The sequence below is a fragment of the Pseudorasbora parva genome, chromosome 14 (genome assembly GCF_024679245.1).
Source record: "Pseudorasbora parva isolate DD20220531a chromosome 14, ASM2467924v1, whole genome shotgun sequence".
Taxonomy (NCBI): Eukaryota; Metazoa; Chordata; class Actinopteri; order Cypriniformes; family Gobionidae; genus Pseudorasbora; species Pseudorasbora parva.
The window spans coordinates 11860349-11883310 of NC_090185.1; the positions used below are offsets into that span (position 1 = coordinate 11860349).

At 39.0% G+C, this 22962-nt stretch overlaps 1 protein-coding gene across 1 annotated transcript in view; it reads right to left on the minus strand.

Annotated features, from left to right (window-relative positions):
- asic1b (acid-sensing (proton-gated) ion channel 1b) overlaps positions 1 to 22962 on the minus strand; it is a 248612-nt gene that overhangs the window by 207075 nt on the left and 18575 nt on the right. Inside the window, exon 2 of the mRNA XM_067415507.1 lies at positions 15843 to 16038. Within this exon, the coding sequence (XP_067271608.1) occupies positions 15843 to 16038 (196 nt within the window). The remainder of the gene's footprint in view (positions 1 to 15842; positions 16039 to 22962) is intronic.

The following is a 22962-nucleotide window of genomic DNA, read 5'->3' on the forward strand; positions in this document are numbered from 1 at the left end:
ACTATATCAGATAAGACCCCATTAACCCTAACCCTCTGTTGCCTATCTGCTAAAAAACTCATGATCCATGAGACTATACCATGATCAAAATTAAACTGACTGATAAGTTTTTGTCCTAAAATGACTGGCTGCAGAAGATTAAATGCAGACGAGAAGTCCACAAACAAAAGCCGAGCAAAGGCGCCACTTTTTTCCACGTGACGACAGACAGTATTTAACAAAAACAGCTTTGCATCATCTACACCTCTTCCAGCGCGATATGCAAATTGCAACTGATCTAGTAGCGGTCCAGCAATCATCAGTAGAAACTTATTAATCTCTTTTTCCAAGGCCTTCATGACTAAAGAGGTCAAGGCAATAGGACGCCTTGCCCCTTTGATGACGTCCAAGCCCCTTTGATGACGTGATGATTAAGTTACTGTTTATCATCTGTCCGTCATCGTCTAAAGCCCGCCCTGATGATTTCATTGGTCAGAACAGTTTCTGTTCGGGGATAATTACTCCTCTATGGAGCGAGGCCAGACCGAACCGCCCGACCTAAAAATGTTGTGGGCGGGGCTAAGTTCGGCTGGCATCCAGGCTAGTATATTAATGCAATAAATATGAATTTGGTTTCCCATGGTTAACCTTCATTAAACTAACTATAAATCATTAAAAAAAACACACATTAAGAAGAAACACATTAATAAGTGTGTATTTTTCAATGTATAGTCTCTTTAACTCACCTTTTAAGACAATGATCATGCGCGTTTAGCGCCATCACTCGACAACAGCTTTTTTCGTGAGTAAAATTATGTATTGGCAACAGATACGTAGAAACATTGATATCCACTCAAGTCATCGCTAAATTGGAATAATATGGATGGCCACGAGAAAAATGTGCGAATTTTAAGACTTTGTATTGGGGGGAAATAATTTAAGTGTGTAACAACTGCAATTTTGTTTGATTTCTAACCCTGTTTTGATGTGAAGTAAATGGAGTCGAGGACCACCAATGATGTAACCTGCAAGACAGAGTCTGGAGAAAAACACACAAAAGTTTGTTTTGAAAGGGCTCTATTTACTCATTTAGAATAATTTTGACTCATTAAAAATGTTTCACAGCATTAATTCAATCATTCATTTATGAATCAAGCTACCCTGGTCAAGCTGTACCAGAGCTGAAACACAATAGAAAGATGCGCCTTCAAAATATTGTCTTATAATTGTACTTATCTGCATTCCTGCCACATTCAATTCAGACTGCACTCCCATTCCTAGAGTGAAATATAATGTATTAAATTCAGTGATGGTTCTCTGCGCTTTGACAAATCAATCTATTATAAGCAATTACGAGAAGTCAGTCAAGCTTTAAATGATGACGGAACTGCACCGAAGAATCTGAAATCTCACAGACAGAGCTATATGATGATTCAGTCAATATCCCATGAACCCTGGGGTCGACAATTTACCGTGGTTAAACTGAATCAAATTAAGTGATCGCCACAGATAATTAGACACTAATAAAACACTTTGCATCCTATTGATCTCCAATGGCTTCATAGAAAAGTATCGAATCCGCTCCACATGTTGCTTAACCAATAATAATTCTCAAAACTAACAAGACGCAGCCTCCATTATAAAAAGAAATCATGCGGGATCGCTTTAATTTCTCAATTGTTATATGTATGGATCCAAAAAAGTGATAAAAACGGATAAGTATGCAACTTCTCAGATGTCTCTCCTGAGGAAAAACTGTGCTCAGAAGGTAAAAATATCAAATATTTCTCCTCAAGTTCCTCAATCTAAGCTGCTCTCCATATTTATGTTAATGTAGTTCCCCAAAGGAATTTAATGAGAAACAATTGATACAATCTCAGAGCAACATCTGCCCTATAAACTTTGCTTCTTGTCTTAGCGTGCTGTCACCGCGGTCACCGCCGCCTTGAACCTCACGAGGACCCGTATGTAAAACACCAGACCCTCTTGTCCCGTAACGACCCTGTTCCTCATTAGCTCTGCATTTATAATTCACCAGCCGGGATCTAATTGATCACTACAGTAATGGAGAATTGATTGATCTGGCCCGGGAGCGGGTTGTGGGAATCATAGAGCCGAGCACCGAGGTCTCCGACGAGCCCTGAATGACAATGAAGACACCGGAGGGATTTGAAGACACAGAACGCCACGCAAGGACTTCAAGAGCCCATTTGAACTTCAGATAATGCGCTTAGCGACACAGGGCTGAAGCGTGCAAATGTTTTCAGTGCATTCTGGGTACTGGTTAGACAAGCAGATCTGAAGACCGTGTGGCGGAAGATCAGTCAGGGGTCTGGTAAAGAGATTTCATTGATTCTTGCCCATTATCAATGTCCTTAGAGTCCTGTGGAGAAAGACAGAGGGATGGATTGGCTGGCTCAATAAGAACGATCTGAGGTGCTAAGTACAAGTGGGCGGGGCTACAGAGAGTGAGGGGAGGGCTAAACCAATCAAGACACTTGAGAACAGCGCCTACTCAAAGATGTAAATAAACTGATTATTGGAGTACATTTTATAAGAAAATACCAGTCTTTCTACTCCAGAATTTTACGTTTAATTCAATGCGTTACTTGCCGTTTCATTGCAAGTATTTGTAAATTTACTAGTGTGAATTGTCTAGTGTGGGTGAACAGTCGCTTACTCTGAACATTTGAAAATTAAACTGGTGCTCAAAGTAACTTTTGAAAAGGAATTTGTTACCTTCAATACAATTTCGCATTTCTGCGAATGAGATTCGCCAGACTATGGTGCTATTTTGATCTGCCAACCAAGGTAGTATTTTAAGACATCATTAGATACTAATGAATAGGCTGCTCCAAAAATAGAAAGAAAAGACAAAATCTTTTGCACTTAAAGGGTTAGTTCACCCAAACATTAAAATTAGCCTCATATACATCCTAGGTGTAAATGACTTTCTTCTTTCAGACAAACACAATCAGTTATATTAAAAATGTCCTGGCTTTTAAAGCTTTATAATGGCTGTGACTTGTTGGGTCATTTTTGAAGTCTATATTAATGTTAATGTAGTTCTCCAAAGGAATTTAATGAGAAACAATTGATACAATCTCAGAGCAACATCTGCCCTATAAACTTTGCTTCTTGTCTTAGCGTGCTGTCACCGCAGTCACCGCCGCCTTGAACCTCACGAGGACCTGTATGTAAAACACCAGACCCTCTTGTCCCGTAACGACCCTGAAGTGCATCTATCCATCATATAACTGCTCCACACAGCTCCAGAGGGTTAATAAAGGTCTTCTGAAACAAAGTGAAGCATTTGTGTAAGACAAATATCCATATTTAAAACTGTATAGACTATAGATAACTAGTTTCAGTTGTCAGCGGTACGCAAGTTGACTTACGACAAAAGAGTAACCCTTGACCCTTGACATGGCATGCATATTGATGAATGCAGAAGAGCAGAGCATAGAACAAAACAAAACACTGGTCATGTCAAAAATGAAAAAATAAATGGTGGAGGATTTCAAAATAAGAGAATTGAGGGCTCGTGTTTAGCCAGCCTTATCCACGAGAGGCGTCAAAGCGTGCAATGTGTCTCTACATCGCATCAGGGGTCACTTGCGTAGCGCTGACCGCCGGAAGCTAGTTATTTTAGTCTATAAAGTTTTAATCTGGATATTTTTCTTAAATGCTCCACTTCACTTCAGAAGGTCTTCATTAACCTTCAATAAACCTCCAATCAGAGGCGTGTGGAGCAGTTATATGATGGATAGATGCACTTTTATAAGCCATTATAAAGCTTGGAAGAGCCAGAACATTTTTAACATAACTCTGATTGTATTTGTCTGAAAGAAGAATGTCATATACACCTAAAATGACTTGAGAGGCTAATTTTCATTTTTGAGTGAACTATCTCTTTAAAAATTAAAAAAAGTAAGAACTTTATAAGTCGAGCACTGCATTTTTATAGCAAAATGTAATGTGTGAGACGTAGCAAAAGTTGCGAGCAGTCAAACCATCTAGCACGTTTACATATAAATCTGCCACTGATTTTCTATTTTCAAAAAAAATGTTGATTATGAAAATCTATTTATTGATAACAATGAAAAGTTCAGTGTAAAAAGTCAACCATTTTAAATAAATCAACTATGATTATTGGAAATATTAAGCTGCAATAATTTTTTTTTAATTGACAAAAAAAAACTAACAAAAAAATTAGAACTGTTGCCATGGCAAGCTACTTTAAAGCTACACTGTGTGATATTTTCCCCCATCTGGCAGTGAAAATGTATATGACCATCCAGGGAACAATAGTTTCTGTTCCTCTCAATTCTGATTTCGTTTTAACTCCTACGGTGGCCAATTTAGTCCAAGATTAACATGACAATCCCCCTCTTCACATTCGACACAGTGCCAGAAGCTTGAATTTACGGGTATGTCCCTCTTTGGCTACTGTACTTTCAAGATGGAGGCGCAACATGGCGACCTGCATTCGAACCCTCACTCGTATGTATTTTCAATGGCATATAAACTTACGAGAATACTTTATTACTTGAAAGAAGTAAATATACATTAATGAGCACATATATTTTGGTGTTTTTAGCTAAGAATAAACTAAAAAAGTTACACAGTGTAGCTTTAAGTTAAACGTAAACGTAAAAATATTAGAAAAATAAAATCAATGATAAAAACACAAAAATTGCGAAAACTAAAATAAATTCAAAGGTAAATAGAATTTAAAGGTACTTAAACCAATTGAAACCAAAAAATTTAAATACAAAATAAAATTAAAATAAATTTAACAAACAAAATGTATAAATATAATAACATAAATACTAAAATAACACCTCTCACTAGGGTTTGAAAAACCTTTTCCTATTGGTATAATTTGTAAGTTTCATTTTAAGCTGAACATACGGTACAACTAAACACAAAATGATTCACAATAGAAATGCCTCTCAATTACAGGCTTCTGTTGTAACTTTCAAATGTATTGAGCTGTACGAGCTTCAGTGAGTTTAATAAGTCTCTGAACTTTTTGCCAATATATATGTATTCATTCATTATAACTGCGGATAATTTAGCTCTGATTGAATCTACTTTGCAGAAGGAGATCGTTATCATAAAAAGACCCAAATTAGCCACAGATTGCCCATTGATATCAATCCTCATCTGCTCAAATCTGCACGTTCTGTGACATAACCGTGTGTGTGATCATTAAACGCGAGCGTGAGTGTGTTAGCAGCAGGTTACGGGCGCGACGAGCAGCAGGGGTCATGTCAGCCCAACAGGCACGATCACCATCTGACCTCTTGGCCGAGACGCCAGCGTTACCATTTTCCCTCTGACATGGTGAAGATGAAATATCACCTCCCATCAACCGCCGCATACAAATGAGAAAGAGAGAAGGAGAGAGCAACGGTTGGAAAATGAGCAACGGTTGGAGTTAAAATTTTTATTTGTGTTCTACTGAAGAAAAAAACACACCTACATCTTGGATGCCCTGGGGGTAAGCAGATAAACATCCCATTTTTTTATTTTTAGGTGAACTATCCCTTTAAATTGGTTGTCAAAAATTAAAAAAATGTAATTAAATAAAAAACTGGATTATATAAAGCAAAATATTTTCAATATTATTTAACTAAATAATGCAAAGAAATTAGGTCAGCAAACTACCACTACTACTACTATTTGAATATTTACTGTTTAACATGCTATTCATAAAATAAAATTGGGCAATATGGAGTGTAAACTGCATATTTTTTTAATAAAACTAAAATATCTATTTTCTTTAAGGCATCTTAAAGCAGACAAACTGACTGAAAGTTCTTTCTATTGGATGTAAAAAAAAAAAAAAAAAAAAAAAAAACAAGAAACAAGGATAAGCCATGCTGATCTTCTGTATGGTCCTTTGCAGCAGGTCTGGAGGGAAAAAAACCCTTATGGGATTATTTACTGGATAAGGAAGTCCAAAAATCTGCCGGATGATTATGAAAATACATTGTATTGAGAGTGGCTCTGAAAATGCGACGGAATTGTTGACTATGCAAAGCAGGGAATCTTTTCACTTGGTTGCGCTTAAAAATGTAAATTTAGGCCGGCTGCGAATGCTGTTTATTGGGAAGTGAAAGTAATCGGCTTTGATTTAAACTCACAAAAAGCCTCCAATTTCCCGACCTGGATTCCTTTTTGTGAGGGAGGGTAATCGCCCTATGAAAAAATAAATAAATAACAAAAAACCCGGCAATATGGTCAGAGCAGCTTCGTGTTTTTTTTCTTCTTCCCTGTAACAAAACAATAGAGTCCATTCACATCAAAGTGCTTCAAGAGAGGAAAAAGAGAGAAGGAAATCAAAGGTCTGAAGAAAGACAGCTGGGTTTGATCGAACAGGAACACACACGTGTGAAGTGCTGAGCCCTGTTGAATTGTCCGTCAGTCACATCTTGTATTCATTAGACCCACATACATCAGTCGGAATGCAACATCTAAAGAAGAAGTGAAAGGAAGTGAAGGAGTCTAAAAACTCTGGAAATAAATTAAGCTAAACAACATGGAGAAATTACTCGATTTTTATATATTCTAAAAGAAAATGTTAGCAATTGCCCATTAAAAAGTTAGCATATGGACACTAGGATGGTTGCTAGGGCGTTGCCATGTTGCCAATGTGGTCTGAGTGGTTTTAATGCATCGTTATGTGATTGATCAATTGTTTGGCTGGTTGCTAGGGCGTTTCTATGTTGCCAAGGTGATCTGAGTAGTTTAATGCGTTATGCAGTTGATCATTTGTTTGGGTGGTTGCTAGGGTGTTGCTATGTAGCCACGGTGCTCTGAGTGGTGGGCGTTGCTATTTTGCCAGTGTGCTCTGAGAGGTTTTAATGCATTGTTATGTGGTTTTTCATTGGTTTTGGTGGTTGCTAGGGTGTTGCTATGTTGCCAATGTACTCTAAGTGGTTAAATGCATTGTTATGTAGATTATCATTTGTTTGGGTGGTTGCTAGGGTATTGCTAAGATACCAAGAAGCTCAGAGTGTTTTTAATGCATTGTTTTGTTGTTGATAATTTGTTTCGGATGGTTGCTAGGGTGTTGCTATGTTGCCAAGGTACTCTGAGTAGTTGAATGTATTGTTATGTAGATGATAATTTGTCTGGGTGGTTGCTAGGGTGTTGCTAAGTTGCCAAGAAGGTCAGAGTGGTTTTAATGCATCGTTTTGTTGTTGATTATTTGTTTGGGTGGTCGCTAGGGTGTTGCTATGTTGCCAAGGAGCTCAGAGTGTTTTTAATGCATTGTTATGTGGTTGTTCATTGGTTTTGGTGGTTGCTAGGGTGTTGCTATGTTGCCATGGTACTCTGAGTGGTTTAATGCATTGTTATGTAGATGATCATTTGTATGGGTGGTTGCTAGGGTGTTTTACTAAGTTGCCAAGAAGCTCAGAGTGGTTTTAATGCATTGTTTTGTTGTTGATCATTTGTTAGGATGGTTGCTAGGGTGTTGTTATGTTGCCAAGGTACTCTGAGTAGTTGAATGCATTGTTATGTAGATGATCATTTGTTTGGGTGGTTGCTAGGGTGTTGCTAAGTTGCCAAGAAGCTTAGAGTGGTTTTAATGCATTGTTTTGTTGTTGATCATTTGTTTGGGTGGTCGCTAGGGTGTTGCTATTTTGCCAAGGAGCTCAGAGTGGTTTTAATGCATTGTTGTGTGGTTGATACTTTTTTGGGTGGTTGCTAGGGTGTTGCTATGCTGCTGATTGGTTACTAAGGTGTTTTGAGATTTTTTAACACGTTGTGATGAGGTTAAAACAGCATTCAGAGGGGTTGTTGTAATGTTATGATATTTAGGTGGCTGCAAAGAACTGTGTGGTTGTTTACTGGTCAAAACAGTTGAGTTACAAATAGGACTAACCAACCAAAATGGAGAAATCGCTCCCCGGGCACCACAGCAAAACAGCTCCAGGCGTGTGTGTGTTCACTACTTGAAAGGGTTACCATCCCAGCCTTCACCATACTTGGCCTTCATGTCATGTCATGTTACTGTCAATGCTAAATATGGCACTATACCAGGACAGAAGGCACACTAAAAGTGTCAGGAGGAGAAAGGACCACACATAAGTGAAATCACATTATCTACTAATGCTGAATTCATGAACAATGTAATTCCCCAAAGGGGCCAGTGCAACAACCTTTACAGGAACACCCACATGTGGCGCTGATATTGGGCTGAATATCAAAAAATGAGATGTGTGTGTGTACGAACAGTCGTGAAATCTCTGGGTTAACGCCATAACGCCATGAGCGGATACACCCACTCACTCATTCACACATCCATCTTTCCAAAAGCGATATGAGAAAAGAAGGGTACCAGCAGACAACAGCCCATTTGAGACCCTCGCACACATTTCACTCATTGTGGGAGGAAATTATAAACAGAAATGATAATTTCCAACCTAGACTCATAACGCAAAATGATCTAGTAATATATTTTTTGCACCACAATATGCCTTTTAGAGGCAATTTGTATTTAAAAAAACATTTATGTGTCAATTACTATAGATTTTCATTGTTTTTTTTAATTAACATGCATAATGCAACATGTCCATTAGCTAATGAATGTGATACGCAATCACAAAATGTATTTATATGTAAATGTTAATATATAATACACAAGACACAAGTTGTTAATATATAATACATAATACACAAGTTGTTTTTCCTTGTTATTTAAGTGCTTAAAAAATAAGAAATATGCATTTAATCATGTCTCCGATTAACAAAAAGTGTGCCTACCAATTGTCCTGAAAAACAATGACTGACCAACAATAACTGATAATTAATATACTGACATTTGGTAATATCATTTAACATTTCTGGTCAGCCACAATAATGTCATTAAGTCTTCAACTGGAAGCTTTTCTCAGCACAGAATAACATAAACACATCATTAGAGCAAATAACTGGAATATTACATAATCTATTTGCTTTTCAACTAGGGACAAGCCTATGAAAGGCACTCAAAGCATGTTTTCTCATTAAAAATATAACAAAATCATGCAGCGGCCCATAATATTCAAAGACTACCAGGCTTTTGCAGAAACCCACAATATGAGGTTAAAATAACCACGAGAGATGTTGTGGTGGTGTATTAGAAATTGCTAGTTGCATTGAGTCTAATCATTTCTATAGTCTGTTAATCTGAGGTAGAAAGTGTAGTGGAAATACTGAAATGAATTGCACAGGGTGGATATTTCCTAGTGGATGAAGTCTTCAGTCCTTCCGCTTGTTTTCATGGTAACTATAGTTGGAGGAAACTTTCCGCTGACGTTCTGCTGGGAATTCTCGGCTCTGGAAGTTCAAACTCTTCATCACAGCAGCAGCGGACTGAGGCGTCGAGATGGGACGGCTGGATTTATATGTACAATCAACAACAAACGCCTGTACTCAGACTGAACTCGTCCGTTTTTAGGTCGCCGTGTTCTCTCGCTCAAGGAACCTGCACACTAAACGGCCCTTCTGGTGTTGTGTGGCGTCTTATGATGAGAGAGTAATTAAAGTGCACTGGACATTTTTTTTCAAGAAGGTGCAATAACTACCCAGAGATGCATGACACAGCACTTGAATGATTTTAGATGGAAAAAAAACAAAAATAGAAAAATGGACAGGTAGAGAGACAGACTATATAGGGAGGGATGGACAAACAGACAAATGGACAGAAAGATAAATTGCTGGAGGGATTGATAGATGTAGAGACAAATAGATAGAGGGATGTACAGGTGGAGGGATGGATAGATATAGAGAGAAATACATGGAGGGATGGACAGGTGGTGGGATAGATGGAAAGATGGACAGATGGATAATAGATGGAGGGATGGATAGCTATAGAGACAAATAGATGGAGGGATGGACAGGTGTATGGATAGATGGAGAGATGGACAAGTGTATGGATAGATGGAGAGATGGACAAGTGTATGGATAGATGGAGAGATGGACAAGTGTATGGATGGATGGATGGATGGATGGATGGATGGATGGATGGATGGATGGATGGATGGATGGATGGATGGATGGATGGATGGATGGATGGATGGATGGATGGATGGATGGATGGATGGATGGATGGATGATAGATAGATAGATAGATAGATAGATAGATAGATAGATAGATAGATAGATAGATAGATAGATAGATAGATAGATAGATAGATAGATAGATAGATAGATAGATAGATAGATGAACAGATGGAAAAATACATGGAGAGATGCATAGATATAGAGACAAATAGATTGAGGGATAGACAGGTGGTGGGATAGATGAAGAGATGGATAGGTGGAGGGATAGATGGATTGATGGACAGGTGGATAAATACATGAAGGGATGGATAGATAAATTCATAAAGAGAGATGGAAGTGTGTATAGATATAGAGAAAAATAGATGGAGGGATGGACAGGTGGTGGGATAGATGAAGAGATGGACAGACGGAGGTATAGATGAAGAGATGGACAGATGGAGGGATAGATGAAGAGATGGACAGACGGAGGTATAGATGAAGAGATGGACAGATGGAGGGATAGATGAAGAGATGGACAGATGGAGGGATAGATGAAGAGATGGACAGATGGAGGTACAGATGGAGAGATGGACAGACGGAGGGATAGATGGAGAGATGGACAGGTGGAGGTATAGATGGAGAGATGGACAGGCGGAGGGATAGATGGAGAGATGGACAGGTGGAGGTATAGATGGAGAGATGGACAGATATTTGGACATATTGACTGGGATAGACACACACACACACACACACACACACACACACACACACACACACACACACACACACACACACACACACACACACACACACACACACACACCATAGACTTGTATTGTTTTTATAAGCAGCTAGTTATTAATCTTTTAACCCAAACCTAACCTACACACTAATCCTCCTAACAGAAATATTATTTACACTTTTTCTTTCATTTACTTTGTTTTTATGCAACTGAGGACGTCCCCAAAAGGAGGTTTGGCAGTTTTTGTCAGGTTTAGCTCACCTCTGTGTACAACTTTGTCCCAAAAATATGGTTAAGGAGATATACACACACACACACACACACATACACACGCGCACACACGCGCACACACATCACGTAAAAGGTAGTTTAGCTGCTTCATTGCTCATGTGTGTCTCATCATACAGTGTTATTGCTCTCTGCTGAGCTGTTCAGCATCAGCACAAACACACACTCACATCAGCACAACGCCGCTCGAACATGTGTGCGCTCACACACAGCAGCTGGGGCTTATGGGTCCGTCAGGACACTGAGGGAAACGGCACACACACTCACCTCATCAGCCCTGGACCGTCACATGATTCTCAAGGAGGATGAGGGCTTCAGAACAGGTTCAGGTTCTTATAAACACACACACACACACGCTATAGAAATGAGGCTGTTATTATATATAAAAAACAGCCATTCATTTACTTAAAAGGATGTTTTTTAAGTTTAAAAATGATGTACGTTACTGTATGTACATTAACAGCTCAAACAACTCAGAAAACCACATCTGTAGTCCATAAAAACACAAGACACATTTTTGCTTAGAATAAAAATGTGTTCCTTAAGTATTAAATTACGAGAGAACAAGGCCAAGTTTGTAAATTTCCACCATTATATTAAATCTGAGACGCTGAGAGGCCGAACACAAACTCTCTCACACTGGAAGTCAGTTTGAATCGATGGTAATATCGTTTAGCTCGTCTGCAGTACTTGGAAATGTCAGCGTTCATCTCTCGTCAGCGTAACACTAATTAATCGCCTCTTGTCAATAATCAATACGGTCCTTACACCGCTCTTTAAACTGATCTACAGAGACGACACACCTTAAAAAAAAAACATTTCCTTCTGAGTTATTCATGTTTACCAGGACGGTAAGAACTTAAGCTACCCATCTCAATGCTTGAGCACTGACGAAATGAAATATGTAATTCTATAAATATATGCTTTTAATATCAGAATGAACCAAAGGAGATGCTGACAGATCATTGATCATTATTTAACATAGATAGAGTAACAGACAGACAGACAGACGGATAGACGGATAGATAGATAGATAGAATAACAGAGATAGATAGATAGATAGATAGATGATAGATAGATAGATAGATAGATAGATAGATAGATAGATAGATAGATAGATAGATAGAGAGAGAGAGAGAGAGAGAGAGAGAGAGAGAGAGAGAGAGAGAGAGAGAGAGAGAGAGAGAGATAGATAGATAGATAGATAGATAGATAGATAGATAGATAGATAGATAGATAGATAGATAGATAGATAGATAGATAGATAGAATAACAGAGATAGATAGATAGATAGATAGATAGATAGATAGATAGATAGATAGATAGATAGATAGATAGAGAGAGAGAGAGAGAGAGAGAGAGAGAGAGAGAGAGAGAGAGAGAGAGAGAGAGAGAGAAGATAGATAGATAGATAGATAGATAGATAGATAGATAGATAGATAGATAGATAGATAGATAGATAGATAGATAGATAGATAGATAGATAGATAGATAGATAGATAGATAGATAGATAGATAGAATAACAGAGATAGATAGATAGATAGATAGATAGATAAATAGATAGATAGATAGATAGATAGATAGATAGATAGATAGATAGATAGATAGATAGATAGATAGATAGATAGATAGATAGATAGATAGATAGATAGATAGATAGATAGATAGATAGATAGATAGATAGATAGATAGATAGTGTTGAAGAAATTTTAATAATTTATGTTTGAGTTTACACAGAAGCCAACATCTGTCTCTGCCATACAGAAACACCTCTTAGCATGGGGTCGCGGGACACCAAGTCTGGAGACTCTCCCGAGCCTTAGATGTTGCTGATTAAATCATACACAGCCACTGTCACGTTGTTTTAGATCTTCACACACAGAGATCAAACCTACATCTACCTCATAAAATATATGCCAGCCACACCTCACATTCCTATGCACGGTCATAAACCCTCCCCATCACCACTTGAGGCCTTGACACAAACACTGATGGGGAAAGATGGGGGGGGGGGGGGGACCATTGTGTCCCTTGTTTCTTATTCGAATTAGTTACAGAAAGGTGGGGGGGGGGGCATTTGTTTCATCTTTCCTTTTGTTTCTGTAAAACACTGACACAGTGGTATAAAAGCTTGGACCTTTCTTTGTTCCTTAGTTCACACTTGATGCAGGCATTACCTGGTTGACTGTGGATTCATTCTTGCAAGGATTAAATCTTTATAAAGACACAATAAGGTTTGTCTCTTATTCAGAAATGCAACGGATTTAATATAATTTTTGCTGAAACGATGGATGGATGGATGGATGGATGGATGGATGGATGGATATAAGAATATATCTATATGGACAAATAGACAGAATAGATGGAGGAGTAGACAGGAGGGATAGATGGATGGACGGATAGAAAAGAGGGACAGATGAACAGAGAAAGATAGTAGGAATAGACAGATGAACAGAGACTGATAGATGAAAGAGGGGTAAAGATACAGGGACAGCAGACTAGACAGAAGAACAGATAGACAGACAGGTGGAGGAGTAGATGTATAGGGACAGAGGGATGGAGAGATGATAGGTATACAGACAGATAGATTGACAGATGGATAGACAGAAATAAGGACAGATAGATGGACAGAGGGATAGACAGATATAAGGACAGATAGATGGACAGAGGGATAGACAGATATAAGGACAGATAGATGGACAGAGGGATAGATAGATATAAGGACAGATAGATTGACAGAGAGATAGACAGATAGATGGACAGAGGGATAGACAGATATAAGGACAGATAGATGGACAGAGGGATAGACAGATATAAGGACAGATAGATGGACAGAGGGATAGACAGATATAAGGACAGATAGATGGACAGAGGGATAGACAGAAATAAGGACAGATAGATGGACAGAGAGATAGACAGATAGATGGAGAGAGGGATAGACAGATATAAGGACAGATAGATGGAGAGAGGGATAGACAGATAGATGGACAGAGGGATAGACAGATATAAGGACAGATAGATGGACAGAGGGATAGATGGACAGAGGGATAGATAGATATAAGGACAGATAGATGGACAGAGGGATAGATAGATATAAGGACAGATAGATGGACAGAGGGATAGATAGATATAAGGACAGATAGATGGACAGAGGGATAGACAGATAGATGGACAGAGAGATAGACAGATATAAGGACAGATAGATGGACAGAGGGATAGATGGACAGAGGGGTAGATAGATAGAAGGACAGATAGATGGACAGAGGGATAGACAGATAGATGGACAGAGGGATAGACAGATATAAGGACAGATAGATGGACAGAGGGATAGATGGACAGAGGGGTAGATAGATATAAGGACAGATAGATGGACAGAGGGATAGATGGACAGAGGGGTAGATAGATATAAGGACAGATAGATGGACAGAGGGATAGATAGATATAAGGACAGATAGATGGACAGAGGGATAGATAGATATAAGGACAGATAGATGGACAGAGGGATAGATGGACAGAGGGATAGACAGATATAAGGACAGATAGATGGATAGAGGGATAGACAGATATAAGGACAGATAGATGGACAGAGAGATAGACAGATAGATGGAGAGAGGGATAGACAGATATAAGGACTGATAGATGGACAGAGGGATAGATAGATATAAGGACAGATAGATGGACAGAGGGATAGACAGATATAAGGACAGATAGATGGACAGAGGGATAGACAGATATAAGGACAGATAGATGGACAGAGGGATAGATAGATGTAAGGACAGATAGATGGACAGAGGGATAGACAGATATAAGGACAGATAGATGGATAGAGGGATAGACAGATTTAAGAACAAAGACATGGAAAAAAAGACAGACTGAGGGAGGGGTAGACAGGAGGCATAGACGGATAGAGAGATAGAAAGGAGGGACAGATAAACAGAGACAAATAGATAAAGGGATTCTCAAAGAGTTAAATTGAGCGAAAGTTGATAAATTTCCCATTTTCAAACTTTTCATAAAAAAAGTTGGCTAAGTTGATAAATTTCCAAAAATGTTGAGACAGAATAATGGAACACAAACTCGAGTCATAATATCGTCCAGATCTTCTGCAGTGGAGATGTCAGTGTTCATCTCTCGTCAGCATGAACTAAATTAAAGAAAACGATATTAATGCTCTTTGAAAGAAATCAACAGTAACGGATCACAAAACTCAAATCGCCAAATCCAGTCCTAATCCAGTCCTAGTACAGGTGCAGAGCCACACACCTGTGCTCTTCAAGTCAAACACACACACACACACACACACACACACACACACACACACACACACACACACACACACACACACACACACACACACACACATATATATATTACAGCGCCAATATAAAAAGAGCTCTCCCTTTCCGGATGTTATCAGTCATATACAGCAAGATGATGAATAAACCCGCTCCAGAAACCTTATCCCAGAATCACTGGGGGAATAAAGGAACCTTTTAAGTGAGGCCTCTTCACGGTATTATCCGAGGATCAGATCGATACGACCCCACGGGTAAAAATAATCTCTCGCCATCTCACCAGGCAGCACGCTTCAGTGCGACTGTACGAGCTAAACGCACGACCCTAAAGACCACGAGTCCACTTCGCTCTGGAACACGGTGACAATAAAGCCTTTGGTGTACCTACAAGTTAATGCTAAGTACCTCAAAAACACAAATATATTTTCCCCGTCATTCCCCCAATCGGATTCGGTCTGTCCAGACTCCTGAAAGAGAGAGATGGCGTTCACATGCTCACCACTGTGAAGTCTTCCGCGCTGCATTCGGCTCCTCTGAAGTAGCAGGACAGGAGCATTTCCTTAATGTCGTGGCCCGTCCGGTCGTAGAACTCGCGCATGTTGAAGGGACGGGGCTTGAAGCTGGAGAAGTCCGCCTTATCTTTCAGGGTCATCATAACGCTCTCCTCCACCATGTGTGTATCCCGGATCTCATACCTGATAAGATAAGGCGATTCAATCAGAAAAGCGTGTTGAGTTTAGAGTGCACTGAATGCTCAATGGCAATCGCTTTGGAAAAAAAGAGCCATCATTGTAAAGCCAATTATGGTTTATTTCAACCACTATTCCTGCCCTCAAATGTGATGAACCGTCTTAAAAAATAAAATTAAAACTGCTGACCTTTTTGTCCAGAACTGTGATGAGAATAACAAATATGTCATGTGTTAAAGTTAAAACATGTGCAGGAATTAGTTTAATTAATTTATATATTCGGCTGCAGTAAGTGGGAAATTGTTTAATCATTTAACTTGGTTTCTGGCCACGTATTCAGTGTTTGACAAAGAGAATAATTGAAATACTGCAAATATCAAGATATTTTGAATATGACTACATACACTACATCCCATATGAATACAGCTAGCCAAATATCAGTATATTACAAAATATACAAGAATATTACAAAACATTCATGAAATGACATATTATTTGAAGTACCTGTAAGGTACTAGTCACCTCCTATCATTATTAAAGGGTTAGTTCACCCAAAAATTAAATTTATGTCATTAATGACTCACCCTAATGTCGTTCCACACCCGTAAGACCTCCGTTCATCTTCAGAACACAGTTTAAGATATTTTATATTTAGTCCGACAGCGTATTGAAGTGTATGCACACTACACTGTAAAAAATTCTGGGTAAAAAACAACCCAATGTTGGGTCAAATATGGACTAACCCAGCAATTGGGTTGTTTTAACCCAGCGATTGGGTTGTCTTAAGCAAATATTTAACCCAACCTCAGGTTTAAAACAACCCAATCACTGGGTTAAAATAACCCAATTGCTGGGTTTGTCCATATTTGACCCAACATTGGGTTAAAACACCCCAGCATTTTTTAGAGTGTGTACTGTCCATGTCCAGAAAGGGAATAAAAACATCATCACAGTAGTCCTTATGAGACATCATTGGGTTTATTAGAATCTCTTGAAGCATTGAAAATACACTTTGGTCCAAAAATAACAAAAACTACGACTTTATTCAGCATTGTCTTCTTTTCCGCGTTTGTTTTCAAACCTCAAATAAAGATTTAAAAGGTCATGAATCAGCTTGATTCGGATCACCAATGTCACGTGATTTCAGCAGTTTGGCACGCGATTCGAATCATGAATCAATCCGCTGATTCATGACCGTTTGAATCTTTATTTGAGGTTTGAAAACAAATGCGGAAGAGAAGACAATGCTGAATAAAGTCGTAGTTTTTGTGTTTTTTGGACCAAAATGTATTTTCAATGCTTCAAGAGATTCTAATAAACCCACTGATGTCACATATGGACTACTTTGATGATGTTTTTATTAGCTTTCTGGACATGGACAGTATAATGTGCATTTACTTAGATACGCTGTCGGACAAAATATAAATATCTTAAACTGTGTCTGAAGATGAACAGAGCTCTTACGGGTGAGGAATGACATTAAGTGATTAATGACATAAATTTAATTTTTGTGTGAACTAACCCTTTAACTCTTAACTAACATTTCAACATGAACAAATACTATAGCCTAGTACATTATAGTAAAATTACTCTAGTAAATACTAGAGTGTTTTGAACCATATAGTAAAAAATATACTACAGTAAATTAACAATATACTGTAGTATCTTTACTATAGTATGGTTCAAAAACACTATAGTATTTACTAGAGAAATCTTATTATAAAATACTGAAGTATTTCTTTTTTCATGTGTGTTACCTCAGTGGTTGCTAGGCAGTTCACATAGCCCTAACAGCTAACGTTATAATTAAAGCGTAACAAGACACAACCTTTACTAAACCGTCATAAAAGCAAATACAACATATAAACCATAGTTATGTTTGAGTGATCTTATGAATGTGCAGGAAGAAACATATACTGAAAAAAGTCCTCACCACCTCCACGATAAAATAAACATGCGGGAATAGTGAAGTCTGATTCACAAACACAACTATTAACATGAACATTTTTTTTGTTTGTTTTTGCAGTGGTTCCCAATGCGTCTCCACTAATTTCCAACATCTGATTCAGATAATCAGCACGTCAGGAGAGAGATGAACGCATGACTTTAAAATTGCCGTTTATGATTAAAGGGTTAGGCCTACTCCAGCGATTTAGCATGGCTCTTTATCAGTAGAAACCCAGGAGTATTCGAATGATCGTCATCTTCCCAGCGCTGAAAAATACCACTTTAAGATGTACGTCATCGAAGATTATCCAAAAACAATGAACGAAAGAATGTTGCACAGGCGCAGTCAACAAAATGAAACCATTGAAACAACTTAGTCACATAATAAAAAACCCGCCACTGAATGTTTTTTTTTTTTAAGATAATTGAACTTTTTTATCTCACAATTCTGACTTTTTATCTCACAATTGACAGTTTATCTCTCTTCCAACTTTTTTCTCCGAATTTTAAGATATAAACTTGTAAAGGAAAAAGTCAGAATTGTAAGTTATCAACTCGAAATTGCAAGAAAAATAAATAAGGTCGCAATTCTGACAATTTTTCTCGCAATTGCGACTTCATATCGCACGATTCTGACTTTAGGCCTATATCTTGGAATTAAGAACACAGGGGGCCCTATCTTGCACCCAGCGCAATTGACTTTGTACACCGACGCATGTGTCATTCCTATTTTGCACCCGCGCAAAGGGCGCTTTTCCCTCCACAGAAGCACGTCGCTAAACTAGTAAATGAACTTGTGCTCCCTGGGCGGTTCAGCGCAAAAAAGAAGGCGTGTTCCGGCCAAACAATCCCTGCTGCTATTATGCTGTTCCATTAAACAATGGCGCCACTGACCAGAAAAAACCTAGTCTAAAGTCAGTGGCGCGTTGCGCGTTGTTCATTATGCTATTTTAAGGGCACATGCTTGACCATAATGCATAGTGTGCACAACGCGCATATACTTTGCTCATGTAATATACACAGATGCAACAGTTATTTTTGCAAATCATAAATTGTTACACTAAAAAAATATTAACACACAAGACGGAAATCATTGTGGTGTGCCACGAAGATGTGAAAAAATAGGCATAAATCTAGCTTACAAATTATTCAGGCTAATTGTAGTAATTAAGGATCAGACCTTTTTGCCCAATAGTGACATAACAAGCAAGACATAGCAAGACATATATGTATATAAGGACTTGGTTTGTCCGTCAAGAACCAGGAAAAAAAACAACTGAAAAACGAAAAAAACTGTTTAACCGACGCTATTTTGGGTGGGTTTCTCCCATACAACACAACTTCTCTGTCTTTCACTGCTCTACAAGAACATCAGTCACGTCGGCTGTGAACCGCTCCTGGCGTGCGCCTGGTAAATACGCCATAATAATAGCAATCATAATGGAACTTGCGCACCTGCTTTTAAAGGGAATGTTGGATGACGCTTTGATTGGTTTATTCATGTTACGCCCAAACCAGTGGCGGCTACTGGTCTGTCAGAGAGGGGAAGCTCATTTTCGGCCAATTGTCTTATTTATTTAAAAGTAAATTCTGCCCTACGTTCCTTTTCAAGAAAATGGTCTTTTACCCTGTGAATGAATGAACGATCTAAAAAAATATTAAACTCTGTTAAAATGAAACAAGGAATGTGGTGTATAATTGTGTGAAATGTATGATGAAAATGAAGCAATTTCGCCAAGCAAATATCAAAGAAATAGGTTGCAGCAGTTTTTATTTCAACTGAACTTGAGAAATTCGCGATTTGCTTCAGTGATTCCTTATAGTACAGAATCGCTGTCAGTCAAAAGGAGATGCAGACCCTCCAATCATCACGCAGAAGCTCGGAGTCCGGGCCAGCCCACTCCCCATTCACTCCCAGAGACGCTGAGCGTCCGTGGGCGGGACATAATCGCAGCGTTTATCCAATGACCGTCTAGTTTCGAAGCGCTGAAAAAAACCGTTCAAAGCAGCCCCATTGAAGTCAATGGACGCTGGGCTTCAATAGGGAAATGCACTGACGCTGCGGGAATGTATGAGAAGGAAATCAAGTCAGCTGACCTGCTATATGTAACTGATTCTGAACGAACTCGTCTTTGAGATTAACGTTTTCTAACGCATTTTTAATCAATACAATGTTAATATAATAGTACATATTTGACCATTAATTTTGTGACATTATAAGGGAAGCCGAGCTTCCCTTGCAGTCTTAAAGAAATCGCCACTGGCCCAAACCACACCTATGAATAATGAAGCTACTTCAGACCAACCCATTTTAGATTTGCGCCGGGCGCAAGAGCCATTTATCCCGCCGGGAAAATAGCAACAGCGCCGAGACCCGCCCACAAAGTTATTTGCACTTCGCGTTTTGACACTTGCGTTTCAGATCGTTAAAATAGGGCCCAGGGTTGTGATATGAATCATAAGTTACAAATCTCACACTGAAAATCAGTTAACTGACATTAATAGATTCAAAAAGTCCTATTTTGACTAATATTAATTGAATATGCCTACTATGTTTCTTTTTAGTCATAGAAACTTGTTCAGCATAAGGTGTTTCCTGTCAGCAAACACACGTGAATGCATCTAACAGCAGCCGTTTAAAGGAGCAGGTTTCATTTCCTTCAGACCCTCCGCGCCCTTCTGCTGCTCTTTCCTCGAACCTCTCACCGCGAAGACGAGCTGTCAGGCAGGTTTCCTCTCGCTGCTGGAGCACAAAGTAAAAGATTAATGGAGGTGGTGAGACAGAAGGACAGACGGGCTCGAGAGAGACCGGTGCAGGCATGACAGCACACAGAGCTCGCTCTGTCCCCGTCTCACTCCCAGGCCATTATCCTCTTAGTCTGTGCCGCTGTCAGTTCAGTGAGCTCTGAGTCCACACTGACCACCGGGACAAGAGCACTTGACGGGCTCCCATTGTGCGCCTGCCATACTCACATACATCAGGCGGCTGTATATATGTTTTACAGTTACACTATGGATATATATATATATATATACACTAATCTCAAGTGTTTGGATGTTGCTTAAGATGATTTCATTACTTAATAGCTTTTCATTAAACTCACAAACTCCTGCAGTTCCATCATAAACTCTAGTCTAGGAAACCTTGACTGACAGCAGAAGGTCTCTACCTACCTCCCTACCTACCTACCTGTCAGTCTATCTGTCAACCAGCAATAAACACCATCAGCATGCCATTTTATTTCATAGACTCTTTTTCAATCTGATATTACAATACAGTAAATATCTGCTTCAATAGCCGGTTCATAAAGCTAGCTTATCTCCAGCTGGTGCGGATTGGCCCTCTTTGCTTAACAACTTGGGCTGAACCAAGTCACATATTTTAAAGTCACATGTTTTTGGTATTTGGTAACAATTGGTAAAAGATATTAGAAGACATGTTTGTCTTTGCATCCTGAAATGAGAGTTAAACGTAGGATCACAATAATTAGGAACCAGTTTCCTCAAATCCCTTCACTCTTTTATTCTGGACAGCAAGGGCAGTAACTGCATTGAGTATGTTTCGCAGTGTTTATATTGATTCAGCTCCAAAAATGTGCATTTAAAAATGCTTTGCAACATTACGTTTAGCCTCCTTGTTTGTGCTTTCAACTCTCATGCAGGCGGACCTGGGTTCGAGTCCCGCTCGGAGCGGGCAGTTTGAACAGGAGGGGTTAAATTGGTGCCGTGACCCGGATGGGAGTGAAGTTTAGGGAGGTGAGTGTAACGGAGGCCAGCTAGTAGTTGCTGTCTGAGTAAACCTCACTCCTCTGACTTCAAGAGACGCTCTAGCGACTGATGCTAGAGGTTGCAGCCTTTAGCCTCCTTTTTAGAGCGTCCGTTTAGGTTCGAACAGGAGGGATTACACCAGGTCATGTTAAAGGGCTTGAAAAGTCAATGCCCTTGCAATAACAGACTAGCGTGCATCCACAAATTGTTCATTAATGAACCGTTTTTCAAGTTTACTGCAACAATGGAGCCACAAACTTCACATACTTTTGAAAATCCAGCGTTTGGTTGATCCTGGCAAGCGCTCATTGTCACAGTTGTATACACAAAGGCGTTCTTTTTCCACGAGGGAGTTTGGAGTCGCGGCTTTTGGTTGCAGGCGGACCATTAAAGAACGAGTCACACACATCTCGCGGACAGATGATAGATGACGACTTCGAAACTCCTGAAGTGTTTCCCGATAAGTGTACCATATACATCAAACGTTCAGCCAGCGGTCCGTGGACGTGATGTCTGAGACCAGGGAAACCTTGATATAATGCAATATTTAAAGGGATAGTTCACCCAAAAATAAAAATGTGATGTTTATCTGCTTACCCCCAGGGCATCCAATATGTAGGTGTGTTTGTTTCTTCAGTAGAAAATAAATGAAGATTTTTAACTCTAACTGTTGCACTGTGCCAGTCATATAATGCATGTCACTTTGAGTCACTTTGAGAGTAAAAAGTCATTTTGAGAGTTTGGCTTGTGGCGACAGTATTCCCTGTCATATATACAGTATTTCAGTATTCCCAATGCCATTACTTCCGCCAGAGAAGGTTAAAATGACGGCGCAATCATAGAACTATGTACATAGATTCCTCATTCGACCGACCCGTGAAGCCACTAATGAGGGTTCTATATATATATATATATATATATATATATATATATATATATATATATATGATTGCGCCGGTTTTTGACCTTCTTCAGTGGAAGTAATGGCGTGACTAGATGAGATTTGTTTGATATGAGGTTAAAATAAAAAAAAACATAAATACTGCTTCTTGCAGAAACCGATCGTTTCGTGTCTTAAGACATCAATGTGTCGCCAAAAGCCACAGGGTTTAATATGGATTCGTATGTGCATGTGTTTTTACCCCTTTAATATCTATTTAATACCGCTTGAACTATCCCTTTAATGCACATCATGTTGTTTATAACAAAGAATGG